The sequence below is a fragment of the Rasamsonia emersonii genome (assembly GCF_000968595.1).
Source record: "Rasamsonia emersonii CBS 393.64 chromosome Unknown ctg1118621759959, whole genome shotgun sequence".
NCBI lineage: Eukaryota > Fungi > Ascomycota > Eurotiomycetes > Eurotiales > Trichocomaceae > Rasamsonia > Rasamsonia emersonii.
The window spans coordinates 15,551-35,590 of NW_013563328.1; the positions used below are offsets into that span (position 1 = coordinate 15,551).

The 20,040-nt window shown below is 53.1% G+C and overlaps 5 protein-coding genes across 5 annotated transcripts; 4 read left to right on the forward strand and 1 right to left on the reverse strand.

Annotated features, from left to right (window-relative positions):
- Nucleotides 1-2,265: 2,265 nt before the first annotated feature.
- Nucleotides 2,266-4,898, forward strand: T310_0705 (Signal transducer; the record flags this gene model as incomplete). Its single annotated transcript, XM_013476411.1, has 5 exons — nt 2,266-4,177; nt 4,248-4,368; nt 4,411-4,508; nt 4,620-4,670; nt 4,879-4,898. 5 exons carry the CDS (start codon nt 2,266-2,268, stop codon nt 4,896-4,898), a joined length of 2,202 nt encoding a protein of 733 aa, XP_013331865.1.
- Nucleotides 4,899-7,237: 2,339 nt separating this feature from the next.
- T310_0706 (uncharacterized protein) lies at nt 7,238-8,900 on the forward strand (the record flags this gene model as incomplete). Its single annotated transcript, XM_013476412.1, has 4 exons — nt 7,238-7,444; nt 7,556-7,845; nt 8,014-8,073; nt 8,153-8,900. 4 exons carry the CDS (start codon nt 7,238-7,240, stop codon nt 8,898-8,900), a joined length of 1,305 nt encoding a protein of 434 aa, XP_013331866.1.
- A 375-nt stretch (nt 8,901-9,275) lies between these two features.
- T310_0707 (Asparagine--tRNA ligase) lies at nt 9,276-11,215 on the reverse strand (the record flags this gene model as incomplete). Its single annotated transcript, XM_013476413.1, has 3 exons — nt 9,276-9,284; nt 9,476-9,533; nt 9,600-11,215. The coding sequence occupies 3 exons, from the start codon at nt 11,213-11,215 to the stop codon at nt 9,276-9,278; spliced, it is 1,683 nt and encodes a 560-aa protein (XP_013331867.1).
- Nucleotides 11,216-13,370: 2,155 nt separating this feature from the next.
- T310_0708 (Differentiation regulator (Nrd1)) lies at nt 13,371-17,220 on the forward strand (the record flags this gene model as incomplete). Its single annotated transcript, XM_013476414.1, has 3 exons — nt 13,371-13,553; nt 14,318-14,345; nt 14,516-17,220. The coding sequence occupies 3 exons, from the start codon at nt 13,371-13,373 to the stop codon at nt 17,218-17,220; spliced, it is 2,916 nt and encodes a 971-aa protein (XP_013331868.1).
- Nucleotides 17,221-18,069: 849 nt separating this feature from the next.
- On the forward strand, nt 18,070-19,965 carry T310_0709 (uncharacterized protein; the record flags this gene model as incomplete). The annotated part of the gene is made up of 3 exons (XM_013476415.1): nt 18,070-18,136; nt 18,266-19,597; nt 19,703-19,965. 3 exons carry the CDS (start codon nt 18,070-18,072, stop codon nt 19,963-19,965), a joined length of 1,662 nt encoding a protein of 553 aa, XP_013331869.1.
- Nucleotides 19,966-20,040: the final 75 nt, after the last annotated feature.

The following is a 20,040-nucleotide window of genomic DNA, read 5'->3' on the forward strand; positions in this document are numbered from 1 at the left end:
TCCCAAACAGGCAGCGATGGCAACTTCAGACCAGAGATCCGGCATCAGAGCTTGGCCAGGTGTCTATGTAGTACTGTACTGTCCATCGATGCCATTACTATCGCCCCTCGACCTGAAATGGAATTGGCCAACTTCCTCTCTGCTTAGCTTGTGCAGCCCAGCTTTCTCGCAACAGTTAGAATTCCAATGCGAATTTCTGACGCATATTTGTTGCTCATCATGAGGAGCATGTTATACTCTGTGTAAAGGGCAAGAAAAGCTCAGACCTAAATTCTCAAATTCTCTAACGTTCATGAGAATCCCTCACATTTTACGACGATCGCACATTGAAACAAACAGTACTACAGAAAGCAGCACCTCGTATGAATGAAGGATGCCGAATTGTCACCAAAATCGAATTGGTAATAATGGCAATTGAGCTATGATTGTGTGTCCATGCCAGTCTTGTCAGAAGGTGAGTTGGAATCACTCGAAGCAATGCCATGAACATTCTTGGATAAGAAAAACCAGAAACAGAACGCATGTAGAGCGTGATGTGTATGTACTGTAGATCCTACATATTACTAGTTCGAGGACTTTTACTGGGAAGAAAAGTGGTGGCAGCAAGGGAGACGTCTGCGTCACCCTCAAAAGAGCTCTTCCAAAGAGAGTTCTTCCAACTTGAACTCCTTGCAGTGATCTGTTAGATATCTGACTCTGCGCGCCATTGGCTTACGTCCAACGGCCTGCTTGACGCGGAAACCCCTGCCTAAGGCAGTCCGCTTGTTCAGGGACCGAGAAATCGGATTGCGCATCCACGAATCGCTGGAAAAATCTGAAACATCCATATAAAAATAGCTGCCCGTTTTTAGGGACCGGGATCATGCCTGTTATCCCTAACAGGGCTTAGAGCCCAACCCCAGACCGCTGGCCTTGCCAAGAGCATGTTAGCGCTCTGATCGTGTTTCATGGTTCCCTTCGTGTCATCGCGATCATCCCACCACCACACCTTGACACAGACCCACATTCCTGTCTGCAGCTCTGGCGGCTGTCCTTCGCCAATCCCAGAACTGACAGCTATGTCCAGGCATAAGATGATTTACCTGGTGCAGCAACAGTAAAGAACCAATCACATATTTCTGAAATGCAAAATCCAGTGACCAGAGAGTGGTATTTGCGCACTGTAACAGTACTCATCATCCTCGCAGCAACTAGCATCTTTCACTATGTTTCTGCTATCCTGGAATCAGCCATCTCGATCTAGCGTCTACGGGCTGTGATCTCGCTGGATCTATTTGAAACCAAACGATTAAAGCCCTATGTCGGGGCATTGAGAAGATCGCGGAAACTGGGCGTCTCATCAGAACAACGCTGCAATACTGGCCATGAATACTTCTCTCCCATTTAGTATCCAATAATTATCTACCTAGGTAGTATCTTTAAATTGATATTAAGAGAGATGGTTGTTGTGCTTCTCAAATATGCTATTATCTTCGCGACTGGTAAAGCTAATTGTCGCAAGAGAACAGCCCTCAATTACCCATAAGTACTCCATAGATCACACAGCGAAATTCCAGTCTTCAAGGAATGAGAATCAACTAAACAATGACAAGGGGTCAGATTAGCTGCCTAGAGGTAGGCACATGGATCTTGTGTGCACTTCCATGTCAGACGGTGTGAGTTGAGCCATGGGGTCAGGTCATGTGATCTCTTGCTTGAAGGTAGGCACAGAGACCTCCTGTGCACTTCTGTCCGAACAGCAGACTGGAAAACGGCAAGTCGGACAAAGTGATAACAAGCCCGAAATCGATGTGAGGTTTCTGAGTCACATGATTTTCCTTTTATGGTTAGTGTATTATGATACCGCCTGCTATATATGTTAATAAAACACACCGCCCAATGTGTATATTGCCGGCAGAATATTTTCTCGCGTGGCGCACTCGACAAGCACCACTAGCCACCATTCGAGCATCAGCCACTTCATCGCTTCCCTCACAGTTAACGTTGAGAACTCGCGAAACAGCCGCTCGACCTACGTGTCCGGGCTGAGGGGGTTTGCGGGTTTCCCCTCCGACTCCATTTTAACTTATATTTGAACACCTACCTGCCATCAAGCTACGCGCTAATAGCCAAGAAATCGCGTGGTTTTCCTCCTTGTAACGCGTCGGATTTCCGGCAGTAGGACACCTCCCCCCCGCAATCACTCGAAACGATCTTGCCTTCTCAACCGGATTCTACGTACCATATCGATCGCGTATTATCTGTACTATAATACGGAAGAGCACGATGTCGGCGGCAGACGAGGAAACCCCCGTCTCGGCGGGGGAAGAATCATCATCGTCGGAGGAGGTCGAAACTCTGATCGCAGGGCGACAAAAGCGAAGCACGGCAGGGAGAAATATGTCCACCCTGCTCGATGCTGAAGCGGATGATGAGTTGGCTCTTCTGTTCGCGGAGGATGAGAATGACGAAGAATTCGACCTGGACGAAGGCGGTGCCGAAGATGCCGAGGACATGCATTTGGACTCCTCTTCCGAGGACGACGAAGACCAAGGCCCAAATGCGGCAGAGGACGATCTCGAGGGTGAAAGGGAGCTCCAGCGCGAAGCTAGAGCAGAACGTCTGGCCAAGAAGCGCAAAGCCCAGGAATCGCTGAAGTTGACTGCCTTACGAAAGAAGGTCAAGATCGACCCGACGGCCGTGTCGACAACGTCTACTCCTCCCCAACGACCGAAGAAGAAATCGGAGCGTACCTCGTGGTTGCATACTCCAGAAGAAGCCCCGACGCGGTCTTCCACTCGTCGCCAAACGATGCAGAACAAGGAGCTTACCCAAGCCCGACTGAAGAGCAGTGAGGAGAGGCGAATCAAACTTTTAGCTACAATGGAAGAAGCTGCAAAGAGAAAGGAGAAATTAAAGCCTAGGGTGATGACGCAAGCAGAACGTCTGGCCGAGGCGGAGAGAGTCGAGCGGATCAATAGTAAAAGCTTGAATCGCTGGGAGGAGATGGAGAAGAAGAAGGCTGAAGAACGAAAGGCCAAATTGGAAGCCTTGCAAAACCGTCGTCTCGAGGGGCCTGTCCTGTCGTGGTGGAGTGGCATTGCTAAATGGGTGAACGGCAAGCTCGTTCGTGTGGGTAGAGTCGACGTTCAGCCAAAGCCGGAGAAGGAAGAGACAGAGCGCAAGAAAAGGGGCAAGGACTCGTCGAACCAAGATCCCTCGAAGGGTGAAAAGAAAACAGAAGAGAATGCGGAGAATGATGGGGCTGAGAAGAAACCTGCTGCAGCTGATGGGCAGGAGTCGACCTCGGCAGAAAATCCCCCAGAGAATCCTCCTGCTGGGCCATCGACGGAGAAAGGGGAGCCGCCTGTTGGAGAGAAGCCCTCTCAAGATGAGTCTCCCACTGGAGCCGAAAATGCGCAGAAGCCGCCTGGAGAGACTCCTGCGAGTCAGACGCAGAACGGCGTCAACGAAACTGCATCTCAGAGCCCTGCTGGATTACTTGACGGTATCCACATGTACGCATCTCAGCCTGACAATTCTGAGAAGTCAGACAAACCTGCGCCAGAGCAGCCTGCAGCTCCGGAGACGTCACCAACCTCTGCATCGACAGCGGAGCCTGCGGCCTCTTCGACGGGGCCAGCGTCCGGCTCAGAGAATACGGCTAGCGAACCGGCGGAGTCAGAGACTCGGTCAAAGGAAGAAGAACCGCAGCCGGAATCGAAACCTGCAGACTCGGCCTCCAACGATGCAAAGGCAGAGAAACCGGAAAGCGTCCCACAATCGACCTCCGATGCTCCAGTTTCACAAGAACAGAAATCTGAGACGGCAGACGGAACGACGGAATCAGCTGTTGTTGAGCCTATCTGCTCCATACCGAAGTCGGCGGAGGCCGCAACGGAGGACTTTTCTGCATTCCCCAAACTCCCGTCGACAGAATCGCCAGCTTCGGATTCCTCTCCGGCAGCTGCAGTCCCGGCCACGGAGCCAATGCAAGTAGACCAGCCATCGACAGCAGATAACATCGACAAAGAGCCGGCTCCCGTTTCCCAAACGGAACCGCCTGCGCCTCCAGCCCCGGAAGTGGTTGAGCAGACAGGTAGGAATCTGCTCATTCTTGAGAACTTTGACGACAAGACGGCGCAGAGCCGCGAATACAGTATCTATTTCAATTCCAAGAAGCCACCTAAGCTGACAAGTACGTTTGCCCTTGGCATCAATATACTATACTAGCGAAATCGCCGAGCAGAAAGCTAACAAATTAACAGAAATCGCATCGCATCTTTGTCCCATCACGTCTCAACCAGCACGTTACCGCGATCCTGAGACGGGGCTTCCCTTTGCGAATGCGCTCGCGTATCGCGAGATTCGGGAGGTGACAGCCCAGAAGTACGTCTGGAGTTCGATGCTGGGGTGCTACGTTGGAGCCAGAACAGCCGCACGAGGCGTGCCGGAGCGATTCTTGACGGGCGTGAAAACAGAGAAAGAGACACCTGCTGCGAGAACAGGTGAAGACCAAGCGGCAGCAGGTAAGGAAAACAAGCCGAATGGAAGCGAAGTAGCGGCGACTGCAACCCAGGCTGGAGAGCCGATGGAGGTCGACAAGGCATGAAGAGTTATTATTCTCTATTCGTTTTCAGCACGTTGGAGCGGCGTTTCGGGACTCAACTCGTCTAGATATAGTGCTCGATGTATGTGCATGTGCATGTGTATGTGTATGTGCAGCATTCTGCACTGTACTGTTTGTACTCTATTACTGTACTCTATAATGATACCCTTCTTCATCGACTAGATACGGGAATACGAGCATTCACACGTGAGAGTCTATCTTGTTCCATATAACCCATGAATCCGGATATGCTCGTGTACTGAGGTTGATACTTGCTCTTGTTGAGCCAGGCCGCGGTCTACAAGGTTGAAATCATCTTCTCCATCGGACATACTGCAAGTAGCGAAAGATGAAGCGAGTGTTTAAATGCCTAGAAATAGAATAATGCCCATTAGGGCTGCTTCCCAGTATTCACGTTGGGTTTTTCTTGTTCATGAGTAGGTAGTAACGTAACGATTCTTCCTTGCTTCCAATTCTACTGGTTAAGATATCTCGTGATTAAGGCGGCATTGGCACCTGCAGAGTATTTGTGACTGGCAATCTAATACAGGTACCTTGGAGACAGCTCTTTGTGTGTGATCCTCACAGTTCTCAGGGACGGCTTTGGTGGACGTTCTTTGTGCAGAATGTCGATCCTGATTTCAAAGATTTTATTGATGGTTTGATGAACTTTATTTTAATCCAGCGAAGAGGCAGAAGCACATGAAGCATTGGCGTATAGAGATGGTTTAGAGATCTTCATCTACTACAATGCAAGGAGGAAATAATCAAATATGGTAATTTTTCTATACCCTTGCAAATAAGTTTCCTACCAAGAGTTGCTTATCTCAAGTCACACCATGATAAACAACTCACACTGCCGGATTGCCGTAATACCCGACAATATTGGCCCATTGTAACGCCAGAGGCCTCGATAACTTCGATCCTCGTCGTCAAGAACAGACGCTGTAACCCTCCTCTTTGACTGGTTGTGGTACGGTACCACAGTCGCGTACCGATGAGGAAGATCAATCAAGATCGAGTAGGTAGGTAGGTACTTTGGTAAGTTGGGTACCTTAGTAGCTTCGACTGACTCACACTCATATCACGGCCCTAATTACGTCCAGAATCGAATCATTCATTATTCCGGCGCTATGAAATCACGTTCCACACGAGTCGACAGATGAGTCAGTAACTGCCTAAACGTCTGAGACATATATGGCGTCATGCCATGCGTATATAAAACAAAACAAAACAAACACATCACAAACTGACAGCGTGTTTTGTATCCACACAAACTAGGTAGGAAAACTTTAAAAAATTTTTCAATCACCTAATTGTGGCTTGACAGCTGAAGATCTGTCTGGCTGGTAGGGTGATGTTCTCGATGACGTTAGGGACGGACTGCCGTCTAATGTAATACTACTCCACCGAAGCTTCGACGGCATTAAGCTTACTGCACTGCTCCGTGTGGAAGGCTGAAACCAGACCAGCCCTGATGCACACTGAAGTTGAGAAACTTTTGCAGATGGGGTTCGAGCAAAATCTACAGACAGGAGAAGATTTGGCCAGGGTCTCAGTTTCAAAGGAAAAAAAACTTTTACGCGGTCCTTGTTCCATTTCCGTTTGCGGCAGTAGATGATATGACGTGCTCTCGTGCGCCAGCTCCCTGCAAGGAAAAACGATAATATCCACTCCTGCATCCAAGATCGCTATAGGTGCTGATGATGTTGCTGACGATGGCAGCAGGCACGATTTTTCTTTGATCCTTGTCGAGGTGAGCGCGGCACTGCAGCAGTGGCTAACTTAGGAGGAGCGGGTATCTGAATCGACGAATGCCTGTCATATCCTTAGGTAAGAAGATCCAGATGCTATGGAGTATGGGCAGCTCTGCAGCGTGCAGACCGCCAGAGATGCTCGCTCGACCATCTCGCTGCCACATGTCGCGGCGCTGGGATGCTCGTGGCGGCCCAGAGGGGAACGTGGGCGCGCTGATTGGCGTTGGCTCTGCTGACGATTGCCAACGGGGCTGTTTCATCATTTCTCGAAGTCTAGACAGTGAGGACCGCTGAGGATGTCCAGCACGAAGAGCGCCTATTTAAGAGATCGTAGCACCCGTCGGAAGATATCGCCTCGATTCCTCTGCCCAGGCAGACAGCGCTCTTCTTCCTGAGATTTCAGGTTCCACGACGCCTTGTCTCCTGGCCGCGATCCGCGTCTAAGTATAGCAAAGGCCAGGCTCGCCGTGGATCTGCGGCGTCACAGCCCCACCGGCGTCTTTTCTCCCAGGGTTCTGTGGGGAACAAGTTTTCGTCAGCGACTCGACCGTCCGGTTCTGCTTCGATTCGACGCTTTCGTCCACACCAGCCACAGCGTTCTGCGTCGTCACCGCCACGGCGAGTCCAGACCGTCCTGACGTGCTCGCCCATCAGCGCTCGCATCATATTTATTCTGACCGATCACCCTCCTTGCAGCAGCGATTACGCCACGGATGCCATCATTCTGCCCTCGATCACGCACGTTTGCTGGCAATTGCACTCCTGACTGCCTTATCAATTGCCATTAGCAGCAGCCAGGTATGCGACTATCTCTCCCGTCCTTATCTGTCTCCACCGTGCCATAAATAATGCCCCCCAACGCCCCGTTATCAGTGATCGTATCGCCCGAGCGATGACTCTTGCGATTATCTCATCTAACCACGGCGATCCGGCGCTAACGAAGCCCTCATTCCATTCCAGAAACGAGCGATTTTTTTTTGTGCGTCTCATCGCTTGCCATTCCGGGGTAATCTGGTACTTGCATTGGTTACACGGCCAGCAGGATATCGAGGGTAGACATCCGCCCACGCAGAAACCCGCATCCGACCCATTGGCCTTTGTATGCGCCATTAATTGATTAATCGCTCTTCTTGCTGCCCTCCGGCTCAGGGGTAATAATACCGGCCCTGCGGTGGAGCCAGGGAACAGTCACAAGCCTCCGACTTATCAGCACATGCCCCCTCGACTAAATACCTCACCGCCATCCATGAAACCTCCCTCTTCCCACCGTCGCGATCCCTCTGCTCCTCCTCCTTCTTCCAATGCTAAAAAAGGCTCCTCTGTGAGGCCCCAGCGGCCGGCTCTCTCCCACCGAAAGAGCGCTTCTGCCCATCTGCCCAGCCATAACCACCAACCCTCCATCTCCAAATTGGGGCCTGGCAGTGGCCCGGCGAGCTGGTCCGTCAAGGACGACGGCGACGACGACAGGCCCGAGATGGCGGCCAGTTTCCTCCAGTTCTGGTATGTGTCCCTATTTCCTGCGTCTGCTTTCCGTGTTGCCTTGCTTTCCTGAAGTGGAAATGCATCCTTATCTATGCTGTCCCTCTTGTCCTACATTCTTCTGTCTGCATCTGCATGTGCTGTGCATCCTTCTCGCGTGCCATTCCTTGGCTGACGTTGGAATTGTAGCGCCATGTGCGAGAAGCAGATAACCGTTCCCAACAATGCCGTCCTTTACTGCAGCGAAAGGTAAATACATATCCTCTTCCCTATCTGCTTGCTTACCTCCCTCTCTCGAGCATTATTCTCTGACGATTTTCTTCTGCAGTTGCCGCCGTAAAGACTCGTGCAAGCCTCTCTCCGCCTCCTTCCCCTACACGACCACCACCATGTCTCCGTCCACGAGTCCGCCATCTTCTCCGTCCATGTCTCCTCGCGCCATTGTCCCTCCCCTGACGCCCACCGGGTCGTCTCCGCGACCGACTCCGGGCCTCCGGATACCCTCCGATCTGCATGATAGCAAAGCAGATATGGACCCAACCGAATGGAAGCCGGTAATATGGAGGCGCAACGGCAGCTCGGCCTCCTTGGCGTCGACCGAGGCGTGGACCTATCTCTCGCAGTTCCACGGCGGCGAGGAGGCGCTGATGATGATGCCCGGCCGCCGTTCGGGCGTCCATCGCAGCAGCGCCAGTCTCTCGGCCTTGAATAATAATGGCGTGCCGTCCTTGACGCACACCCCGAGCACGGCCGCCTCTTCTCTCAACAGCAGTTCGGACTACATGGGCTCCATGTACGACTACGCAGCCACCACTATCCGTCCGTTACCGCCTCGTCGCAATCCCTCGTCCTCAACTAGCGCTGGCGCTACCAAGGGAGTCGAGCTCGTCGTCCCTCACATCGTCCCAGCAACAACAACAGCAGCAGCTCCTCCTCCTCCGACCACGGCAGCAGCAGCAGCAGCAGGAGGCAGCGACTCCTCCCGACCATCGACCTCTCCCGATGGCGAGAGGGAGGGAATGTGGCTGCGGAGCGGAGGAGGAGCTGGGTCTACACCGTCCCGGTCCTGCCAGTGACACCTACGCTGGGCGGAGTTGACACGAGCAGGACCAGCTAGTTGGGATTGAAGATAGATAGAGCTTTGTCTTTTATTTTTCCTTCTTACTTATCCCTTGTTATTATGGAATTTAATTGCAACCCAGACAAAACAAAACAAAGGCAAAAGTTTCCCCCTCATGTGATCTGATCTGATAAAAAAATGTGTGTGTATGTTTTGTGTCTTATTATTTATCTTACTTACTAATGAATAAATGTCATGAATGAAAGCAAATGCGAAAACATATAGATAGATATAAATAAATAAAGCGATCAATCAATCAGTCATGACATAAATTAGTAAATAAATAAATAAATAAATAAATGAAATTCATTTTTTTTAATTGTCTTCCTGCCTATGTACGCTGGGAAAAAAAATATCATATCTTCTTATTCTTATTCTATTACCTAGCCTACACTCCGCCTACGCATACGCATACGCATACGCATACGCCTCCGGCAATGTATGTACTCCGTATGTGTGTATCTACGGCGTACAACGACCCGTGAAACGCGGGTAGAGACAGCATTCCCGCACCGTGTACCGGCCACACACCCAGGCGAGGAAACGCTCGAGACCGAGGCCGTAGCCGCCGTGGGGGGAGGTTCCGTATCTGGAGGGACAAGTTAGCAAGGAGGAGTTCACTATTTAGAATATGGAGGGAAGGGTTCTTTCTTACTTCCGCTGGTCAGTATACCAATAATACGGACTCGGGTCCATGTTCTCCCGCTTGTACGCCTGGATCAGCTCGTCCCAGTCGTCGATCCTGCAGCTGCCGCCGACAATCTCGCCCACGCCCGGCATCAGCACGTCCACGCTCTCCGTCACCCGCCGGTCCGTCGCATCCCGCTTCATGTAGAACGCCTTGATCTCCGCCGGGAAGTGCGTCAGGAAGATGGGCTGGTTGATCGTGTCCGTCATCTTGCGCTCCGCCGCCTCCGCGATGTCGTCGCCGAACTGGTGCGGCTGCCCTTCCTCGTTCGGGATGTTGTGCTCGCGCAGCCACTCGATCGCCTCGGCGTACTTCATCCGCTTGAACGGCCGTGTCGGCACCTTGAACTCCGGGTTGAGTTCCTTCACGTACCGCGCGATCTGCGGGTCCGCCAGCAGGAGCTCGATCACCCGCGAGATGACCTGCTCCAGGTGGTCGAGCAGGTCGTCGAACGTGATGAAGTCCAGCTCCGCCTCGATGTGCGTGTACTCGGACAGGTGCCGCCGCGTGAGCGACTTCTCCGCCCGGAACGACGGGCAGATGCAAAACACGTCGCCCAGCGAGGCCAGACACGTCTCCAGATAGAGCTGCGACGACTGCGTCAGGTACGCCTTTTCGCCGTAGTAGTCGAACGAGAACAGAGTGCTGCCGCCCTCGACCTGCGTCTGCACCATCGCCGGCGGCGTCACCTCCAGCATGCGGCTCTCATGGAACGTCTGGCGGAACGCCCTCAAGGCGGCGGCGCGCACCTTCATGACCTTGGACGAAGTCTCGCCGCGGAGCACCAGGTGGCGGTTGTCATACAGCGTCTGCGGGTCCGCATCGGGTGCCACACGGGTCGTGATGGCTTCCTTGTCACCCGCCGCGCGGCCGATGATGGTGAAGTAGTCGGCATGCAGCTCCCGGTCGTCGGGCGCATGGTGCTTGGGAGGCACCGCACGCATTTCTCCATGAATCGCCATCGATGTCTCGAGAGTCAGAGTCATCGCGTCGTACGTCTTGACCAAGTCACCCGTAAGGACGCACTGCAAGTACCCATACCCATCGTAAAGAGTGATGAAAATGACATCCTTCTGCGAGCGCAGACGGTGAACACGGCCGAGCACGCGAACGCGCGTTCCCGGGGTGTCCGAGTCAGGCGTCCGCAGCTTGACAATCGACGGGTCCGTCACATCGAGCCTGATCCGAACGGGCTTGGGCAGAGATGGATCCTCCTTGATGACCACCTTCTTGGCTTCTTCCAGGACCTGCCGGCGCTTCTCTGCCTCCTCCTTCTCCCGGATGGCCAGTTCCTGCTCCTTGGCGGCCTTCCTTTTCCGCTGCTCCCACAGGCTGGTGGCCTTCTTGATGGCGGACTTGGTGGCCGGCTTCCACTCCAGGCGCGCGGCCTCGTTGCCGTCCTCGCCCACGGGGCCAGTCTGGGACCTGCGCGTCAGGTATTGGATGCCCTCAGTCGTGGGCGGGTGTTGCAGGAACGCGTAGACGAGGGTTTTGTAGGGGGCTGATTCGGAGCCCGTCGCCGTGGAATCATCCTGGCCGACGTCTTCGTCGATGTAGACGGTCTTTGGTTCGGTGGCCGCCATTGTCGGCCGTTGTCTGTCAATGCGCAATTGAATGAGATGACACCTATCTCAGGGAAATTCTATCTGCATTTATTTGTTTTTTTTTTCCAGGAGAAAGTCAGTAAATATTATTATTATTATTATCTCAGGTGGATGTGCGCCCGTGCGGGACAGTGACTCAGACGTCGATCAGGCACTCACCTATTGTTTTTGAATACCAGCGAAGGTCGCCAGGCCAAATGCGACCTGAAAAACTCAGCAGGACGAGATAGATGCTCTAAACTTGGAAACCTGGCTCCTGCCTGGCGATCTTTTCTGAGCTGCGCGTGCAGAAGGGAGGCGGGGTGAGTCGCGGATTTTCCCACAGACCGCTTTTACGGAGGGGCTGGTCGCCTTGATGCCTGAGGCAGAAAGTCCTACAAACCAACTCAAAGAACCGTTACAAGTCTACAACTACAGAGTAGGTAATTCAAATCAAACCAATTTCATTTAATTAATTTAATTAATATCCTTGCTAGCCTTTCCAAGTTCTGTGACCTCGAGCAGCCGTTCATCCTGTCAGAGCTGAACGAGACTGCTGGCCGAGAAGCCAATTCCCCTGGCTGACTCAACTGACCTGTATTTACCTGACTCAGTCAACAGCCACGTTGTCTATGCCCTTTCATCTCCGTTGACTGATCTCATTCCCCACGCGAGTCAGTCTGTTGTCCCTTACTTGCGGACCTTGTCCGGAATAACCTCGCTGATCGATCACCGACTTGTCGGAACCATTCCAGCTAGGCGAGATGGAGATCGATCGAATGAGCTGAGATGCCAACGGTCAGCTGACTTGTCTGACGACTGTCAGCCAAGCAATCTGTAGTCTGTAATCTGTCATTTGTACGAGTCGATTCGCCGGGACAGGAGATCTGCTGGAATGGGGCTGTCATGCCAGATTAAGTTGGGAGCAAATCGGGCAAATCAGACATTATTATTCCCCCGTCGATCGATCGATCGTCTGGCTCGACGGCTCGAGTGGCATGACTCGTGGCATGTCGCCCTTTTCAGCATCGCTGGGCCAGTCTATTTTATCCAGCTGGATGGGAAGGGAGGAATGTGGAGCACACGAGATAGCTATTATCCTGCCTGTCATATCGAATAATGGGCGCCCTTGCGATGCCTTGGCATCAACGGCTGTAGCCTGTGTGCTGGGAACCTGTTTTCTCTATGATTCCGGAATATTATTCCCCCCCAATCAGGATGGTCGAATCAAGAATGTCCCTATCTATGCTGATGAGCCTTATTGTCACCTCATGGAAAAGTAGGGTTGACTCCGGTGCTCTCTACTCTGTAGAGGCCTGCGAATTGGCAGTCGCTCACTGCGGACAGGCAGTTCCTTCGGAGTATGGTCTCGTGATCCAGAATCCAGATAGCGTAATGACGCACAGCATAATGGTCACTACAGACGAACACCTCGAGAGAAACGATTAATATGCGAGACCAATGAGGTTATGAGACCAATGAGGTTAAGAGGTGGAATACGAAAAGAAAGGATGGTTAAAACTTGACAAACGCCAGTGCAACGGCAGCTAGCGATGCTAGCCAGGGGTTGGATCCATGGAAAGCCACGCTCCCTCTAGTCTCTATTCAGACAGACAGTCCACAACAGACATCAAAACTGTTGAGAAACTTAAGACGAGGAAATAATCAAGGGACTATCGAATGTGCATCATGAAGATCCTCGGCGCTATTGTTGCAGGACAGCGTGGGCGATGCGGATTAACGTGCAGAGTGCGGACACTAAAGCTTTGTTTGGCCTCTTCAGTCACTCTCGTCCAATGAGAAGCCAGGCGTTGCCTTCAACCACGTTTCGCGTAACCGCGCTGCGGCCAGGAGTCCGGATGGATGGCTCAGGAGAGAGCAGGGCTGGTGGGTCGGTCGAGAGCCACCTGGCGTGGTGCGTGGATAGGAGTATGGTGGATTGTTGAGCATTTAGTTCTTGACGTGTCAGGGTGCTGATATGGTCCAGTCGATATATTTGTTATCTACTCTGTACATTTACATAGGTACAGAGCACACTCCGTGCAAGCATATACAGAGCATCTGTCGTCGAACTGCCGATGTAGGATTTCCTGTATATGCCAAGCACGGTGGAGCGGGCGGCATGCCAGTTCCCCAGCCGCTAGACAAAGCAGGCATGGCCTGCGGGCGCCTGCCCCTAAACGCCCCTGTGCTCGGGGGCGCCTGCCATTCAATGATTCCCCTGGCCAGCCGGTTCCTGGCCTTCTCCACGCTGCGCATCATCCCCAATCCCGGCAGGAGCAGCCAGCAGGCCCAGCAGCTCAACGCACCCCTGCTCGCAGCAGCCTGTAATCTCCTGGTGCGCTGGGAGAGCAGCAGCAACGGCAGCTCTCTGGTCTTTATCTTTTTCTCCGTCCCTGGTTTCTCACTTTCATGGCCCCCCTGCTTCCGCACCAGGCCTCCCTGAGCCTCCGGAGATCCCAAGCCCACCCCCCCCCACCGGAACGTCCAGTTGCCCGGAGCCCTACCTGCCCTGCTGGCCCAAGTCCCAAGACACTAAGGCACTGCTAATTCTTTTCTTCCCAGCCAACCTGGTCCTGCCCTACTCCGTACTCTCTCTCTCTCCTTCTTTCCGCTCTCCTCTGCTCCCCTTCTCCCTCTCTCTGTCTCTGCTCCCTTCCCCTCCCCTGGGTACATGGTCGTTTCTGCATACCGTTCTCCCATTCCTTACTTCTCCACGTTCTTTTCCCTCTCCTCTACCTATTCTTTATAATTAGTTTGAGTCGCCGCTCGCTCTCTAATATCGGACTTATTTTTTCTCTTTTTCGCCTAACCCCTTTTTCTTTTTTTCTTTTTGTTCCTTTTTTCTTTCTGCCCGTGCCCTTTTTTGACTCTTGTTTGGACTTGGTCTTTCTTACCATCCTCCAGAACCATCTGGTCCGTAATCATTCCATTTCACATTCGTTTTGGTCGCCCGACCTTGCCGTTGCTCTGTCCCATCTCCCCGACTGGCGGCTATAATTTCCCGAAGCGTATATCCCAGGAAAGAGTGAACTTGGCGTCTTCATCTGGATCATCCTCCGCCGTTCCGTGTTCTGCCTCTCGGACCGCTTGAATCTGTAGCGACATTCTCGGGCATTGAGCCGTCGAGGTGCGTTAAAGAGTCCTGCTTTCCCCCAATCTCCCGAGGCGCATTCCATTGACTCCTGGTCCCTGTTTCCAGGCGCCCCCCCCCCCCCTGTGTGCGATCTCACCCTTTCTCCTGTTCTGTCTCCACGGGGTCCCCATTCGAGGTTGTTGCACTTGCTGGAGCTCTGCTAGTACGCCCCTACTCGTGTGTGCATCGTCGTGTGTCCGGTGATATCAGGTCCCGGACCTCATCCACCGTCAAGACGGCTGTGCTCTCGTCCAACCCCCGGGACACCCTTGTCCTGCCGCCGCACTTGCTCGCCATGCAAACGTCGGATGCTTCGAATGTCCCGAAGAATTCTCGTCTAGTTCCTCCGGCCTCGAAGCTATCCAACGTCAACGCTGATCACACCGGCTTTTCCCACGGCGCTTTTGCCTCGAACAACCCCTCTGTCCAGAATTTAGGAGATCGTAACTCTCGACGGGCCAATATCCCTTCGATCAACACCGGTCCCGCCACCCCGAACGGGAACGACGTGGCCGCAAGTGGGACGGCCGTTGATATGAATTTCACCCCTTTACTCCCATCGCAGCTGCTCCTCGGAAGTCCCTTCCAGCCAGGAACCCCTTCCGCCTTTGCGTCTCCCCAGTTCGCCAATTTCGGCGGCTTCTCGCAGGCGAATCCCTCCGCTCCCGCTCAGAGCGCTCAGAACCAGCTGGGTAGCCCGACCCAGGCGCAGCAGAACACCCTTTCTCCTCCGCTTTACTCCAACCTCATGTCGGCCGAAGGTTTTGGCGGATCCCAGCTTCTGGGAGGCCCCCAATCTCCGATCGGCGGTTTCCCGGGTTTGGGAAACGCTGCCTTTGGTGGTGCGAACCCATCGGTCCCTGTTGGTCCAGGGATCCTCTCGGGAACGAGCCGGACGGTGTACCTTGGAAACATCCCCCCGGAGACGTCCGCGGAGGAGATCCTGAACCATGTTCGTAGCGGCCAGATCGAGTCGGTCCGATTGTTGCCGGACAAGAACTGTGCTTTCATCTCTTTCTTGGATAGTAGTTCTGCCACCCATTTCCACTCAGACGCCATCTTGAAGAAACTCGCCATCAAGGGCAACGATATCAAAATCGGTTGGGGAAAGCCCTCCCAGGTCCCGACTTCGGTGGCCGTGGCAGTGCAGCAGTCGGGTGCCTCCAGGAATGTGTATCTTGGAAACTTGCCGGAGGACATCACGGAAGACGAGCTCCGGGAAGATTTGGGCAAGTTTGGTCCCATCGACACGGTCAAGATCGTGAAGGAGAAGAACATTGCTTTCGTGCATTTCTTGTCGATTAGCAACGCCATCAAGGCCGTGTCCCAGCTGCCGCAGGAGCCGAAATGGCAGCCTCCGCGCCGGGTGTTCTACGGCAAAGACCGTTGCGCATACGTGTCCAAGACGCAGCAGCAAAATGCTGCGCAGTACCTTGGCATCGCTCCCGGTTATGCACATATCTTGAACAGCGCGGACCGTGATCTGATCTCGAACGCTCTCGCCCAACAGTCGGTGGCTGCGGCCGCCGTCGCTACCAGCGCCGGAGGCGTGAACAACCTCGGTAACCGGACCATCTATCTCGGCAATATCCATCCAGAAACCACCATCGAAGAGATTTGCAACGTGGTCCGCGGCGGTTTGTTGCATCACATCCGTTACATTCCGGATAAGCATATCTGTTTCGTCACCTTTGTCGACCCGACGTCCGCCGCTTCGTTCTATGCGCTCAGCAACCTGCAGGGATTGATGATCCATAACCGGAGGCTGAAGATCGGCTGGGGCAAGCACTCGGGCGCTTTACCACCCGCGATTGCCCTCGCAGTCAGCGGTGGAGCGTCCCGGAACGTCTACATTGGGAACCTGGACGAAAGCTGGACGGAGGAACGGCTCCGTCAGGACTTCTCCGAATACGGCGAAATTGAGCTGGTGAACACCTTAAGAGAGAAGAACTGTGCCTTTGTCAATTTCACCAACATCGCCAACGCCATCAAGGCAATTGAAGGCATGCGCAATCGCGAGGAATACAAACGCTTCAAGATCAACTTTGGTAAAGATCGTTGCGGCAACCCTCCACGCCAGCTTCTCAATGCGCAGCAGAATCGTGGTTCGGGTCTGGATGGGACACAGTCCCCGTCCCCCGCGCTTAACGGCTTCCAGCAGAACCTCAGCCAAGGAGGATCCCAAGCCAGTCCGACTCGTCCGGCGCTGTCGCCAGCTCCTGGCTCGACGGGCTCGCAAGGCGGACAGACCCGGCACCCACTCCAGGCCGTCGCGTCTGCATCGTCGATCTTGAATGTTGGAGCCAACAATCCGTTGACGATGTATCTCAACCACATGGCTGCTCAACAGCAGCAACAGCAGCAGCAGGCCCAACAGCAGGCCCAGCAGGAACAGGAAAACCGTCTGACGGATCCGGTCACTCTGGCAGCGTTGCAGCAACAACAGCAACAAGCCCTTGCCAACCAGCAGGCTGCTTTGTATGACGGTGCTGCCACCGGTGAACTTGCCAACGGCCGGGTGGTGGATTCCTCCTTACATCAGCACAAGCCTTCCGGCAACGGCTTTCTCAATGTGACCAATGCTCCCGCGAGCAGTACCCAGCACAGCGCGACTGGCAGCAACAGCCTCAGTGTTCCTCGCGTCCAGCATTCCCGGGCTGTCAGCTTGCCTTCCTTTTCCCAGGAGCCGTTTGGACCGAACTCGAGCCAACCGTCTCAGGGTCGTCCGGGAGTGACCCATCAGGCCCAAGGTAGCTTTTCCAGCTTCAGTTCCGCCCTAGGTGGTCTCAACCACAATGGCTTTGGCCTCGCTATTCAGAACGAAACTTCTCTTCCGGGCTGGGCTGAGGAGGAGATCGGGGCGAAGTAATCCACTAATCTAATCTTTTTTTTTTTAATTTTACTATTATTTCTTTTTTCTCTTGATTTACCAAGTTTGCCACATTAAGAGCCGGGCATTTATTTCACAATTTTATGTCTTTTTATCTAATTTATCCCGTTCTTTTCTATTTTTTATTTATTTTATCCTTTTCGCTTCGTGTATTGGTTTGATTTTACGGTCATTTTGTCTAAATTTTTTTTTTCGTTTTCCAAGGAAAACGGGCATAGTCCATTTTAATATCTTTTCTTCTTCTCTTAACACCTTGTATTGCTAGCTGGCTACGAAGATTTGACTCTGATGGGCGGTGTGCACAGCTTGCGACCCAAGTCTGCAACATGGAGATGAGGAGGTCGGCTATACCCTCGACTGGTTTGAGCTCCGTTCTGTTCTGTTCTTGCATGTTCCCTTCTGCCGATTTTGTTATTATGATGCCATCTCTTATACTCTTAATAGCTGAGCGAAGAGGTCCACATGGGATCCGGAAGGAATGGGAGGTCAGAGCCGTGTGGAGGTAATGAGAATTGAGGGTTTTGGAAGAAGGGAAGATAGGAATTGGGGCTACAAGGTAGCAGCAATCCTTGGAAAGCAATACAATGAAATGACACTGTCGTCAACTCTGGTTTACTCTCTAGAGTAATTGTATCTACAAAGTATCTGTGAAGTAAGCAGTCACTGGGGCATGGAGTAGGTCACGTGACCTGACCCAGTGAATGAATGCGCCACAACTGCTAGTCCATGTTTATCCCGTCGCCATGCCATTTTATACAATCTCCAAAAAACCATCGCCGACTTATCACAACAAGACTCTCTCTGACAAAATCGCACTCGACTTGCACAATGGCTTTGCCTCCCGAGCACATCAAGATCAAGCGTCGTAGGGAGGAGGAGCCTGTGGAAACACTCTGTATGGAGATCTTCCTTTTGATTCCATCCCATGCTTCTCTTTATCTATCTGCATCTTCTCGACGTGGATGGATTTTATTTATTTAATTTTTTTTATTTTTAAGATATACCAGACTAACATGCATTACAGATATTCAGTCCCAACTGCATCAGACCAAAAGACGGTTCACAGACTTTGTCTTCCAGAGGGTTCGGTTCGATGGCGATGAAGGCCATGGTCCTTCGGATGCCGTTACCCCTCCCACTTCTGCTGCAAAGCAGAATGTGCGCAGCCCGCGGTCTGTGAGCAGCTCTGCCTTCACCAGCTTTCCTCCCTCGGCCCGTGCTACGGCAGGAGGGGTCCCCGTTGTGCGGGCGACTTCTCCTGGCGCGGAGTTCCGAGAAGAGAGGCAGCGTGCTGCAGCTCGACGTGAAGTGGAGGAGAGGAGGAAACGTGCCCTGGAATCCACTCCGCATTCACGCAAAGCAAGCGGTTCGCTGGGTGGACCGTCGCCTAAGTCGAAGCGCAGAGACACTCCTGTGTCGTCTCGTAGTGGCTCTCCGACTTTTCCTACGTCTCTGCGGCGATTCCAGATCTCTAGGTCCCTCGGGTCTACGGGTGTTCTCAAAGCTGCCGGTGGAGGCGTCCAGAAAAAGAAGGGCAGCGTACCTGCTCAAGCAGTGCTTGTGGAGAAGCTCACCCGTAGTCCATCCGTGAAAGCCGCATCAGCGTTGGAGGAACTTGCACGAGAATCTGAAGATGCGTCGGTCGACACCAGTCCTCCGCGCGAGCGTGCAGAACCTGAAAAGGACGCTCAGGAGGAGCCAGTCCGTCCCAGAAAACGCCCTGTTGTCAACGAAGCAGAGAAGCGCTGGAGAGAGTCGCAGAAAGCTACGATCGCGGCGGCCAAAGCCAATATCACGTCTAAGTACGACGGGGCGGATGATCTGGACCGACTGGCGCAGGAACTCGAACAAGTGGTCTTGGACTTGGAGCAGAATGACCAGGAGATGAAACCTGCAGAGCCAATTCCACCTAGCCCGTCAACTGTCCGGCCTGTGTTCCCCAAGCCACCGCCGTTGAAGTACCAGCCCAAGCCGCCGAAGTCCAGATCACGGACTTTGAGCCCTGGAGCTAAGGCTGGTGGCGGCGTTCAAGACACCATGCAGGTGGAGCCAGCACCACCAGCTCCTGCGACAACCCAGGACACTGCAAAGGATGAGGCCGACGAGGACAGCGACGGCGACTACGTCTATGACACCTACATCCGACGGCCGTTGCCAGCTGGCTCCATGCTCACGAATCCTCTCTTGGACCTGGAAGCAGCCGACGACGCCTTGCTGCGGCAGAATGGAATCGACCCGACACGCAAGGACATTGGTGTCGTGGTCATTACTGAAGAGGATGAATATCTCTGGGACGATTTTGCGGAAGACGAGGTAGACGAGGAGAACTGGGACGGCGAAGATGTGGATTCGAATGGTAAGTTCAGCATCAGCATCAACATCAACATCAGCATTCCGCTGCGTTTTGCACAATCCCATTTTTAGTCATAAAAAAAAACGCTAACTGTCTTTCTCGTTACAGCCGAAGATAACCCCGCCAACGACTATCCCGACGAAGAGCTCTCGTCGGCCGATGAATTCGACGACCCGACCGCCATCTACAGCCGGTATCGCCACGGGGCCTCAGACGACGAGGAGTACGATCTCAACGAGTACGACAGCGAAGAGGAGCGGCATGGATTCGGCCGTTATCAATATGGATATGGACGTGGACGTAGACGCGGACATTCCGACGATGACGACGACGATGAGGACGGTGATAATGAAGATGATGACGATTACTAACTGACTAATGACGATATAATAGTAATTCCATTATTATTATTCATGGGCGTCCTGACTGGTTTGTCGAAAAGAGAG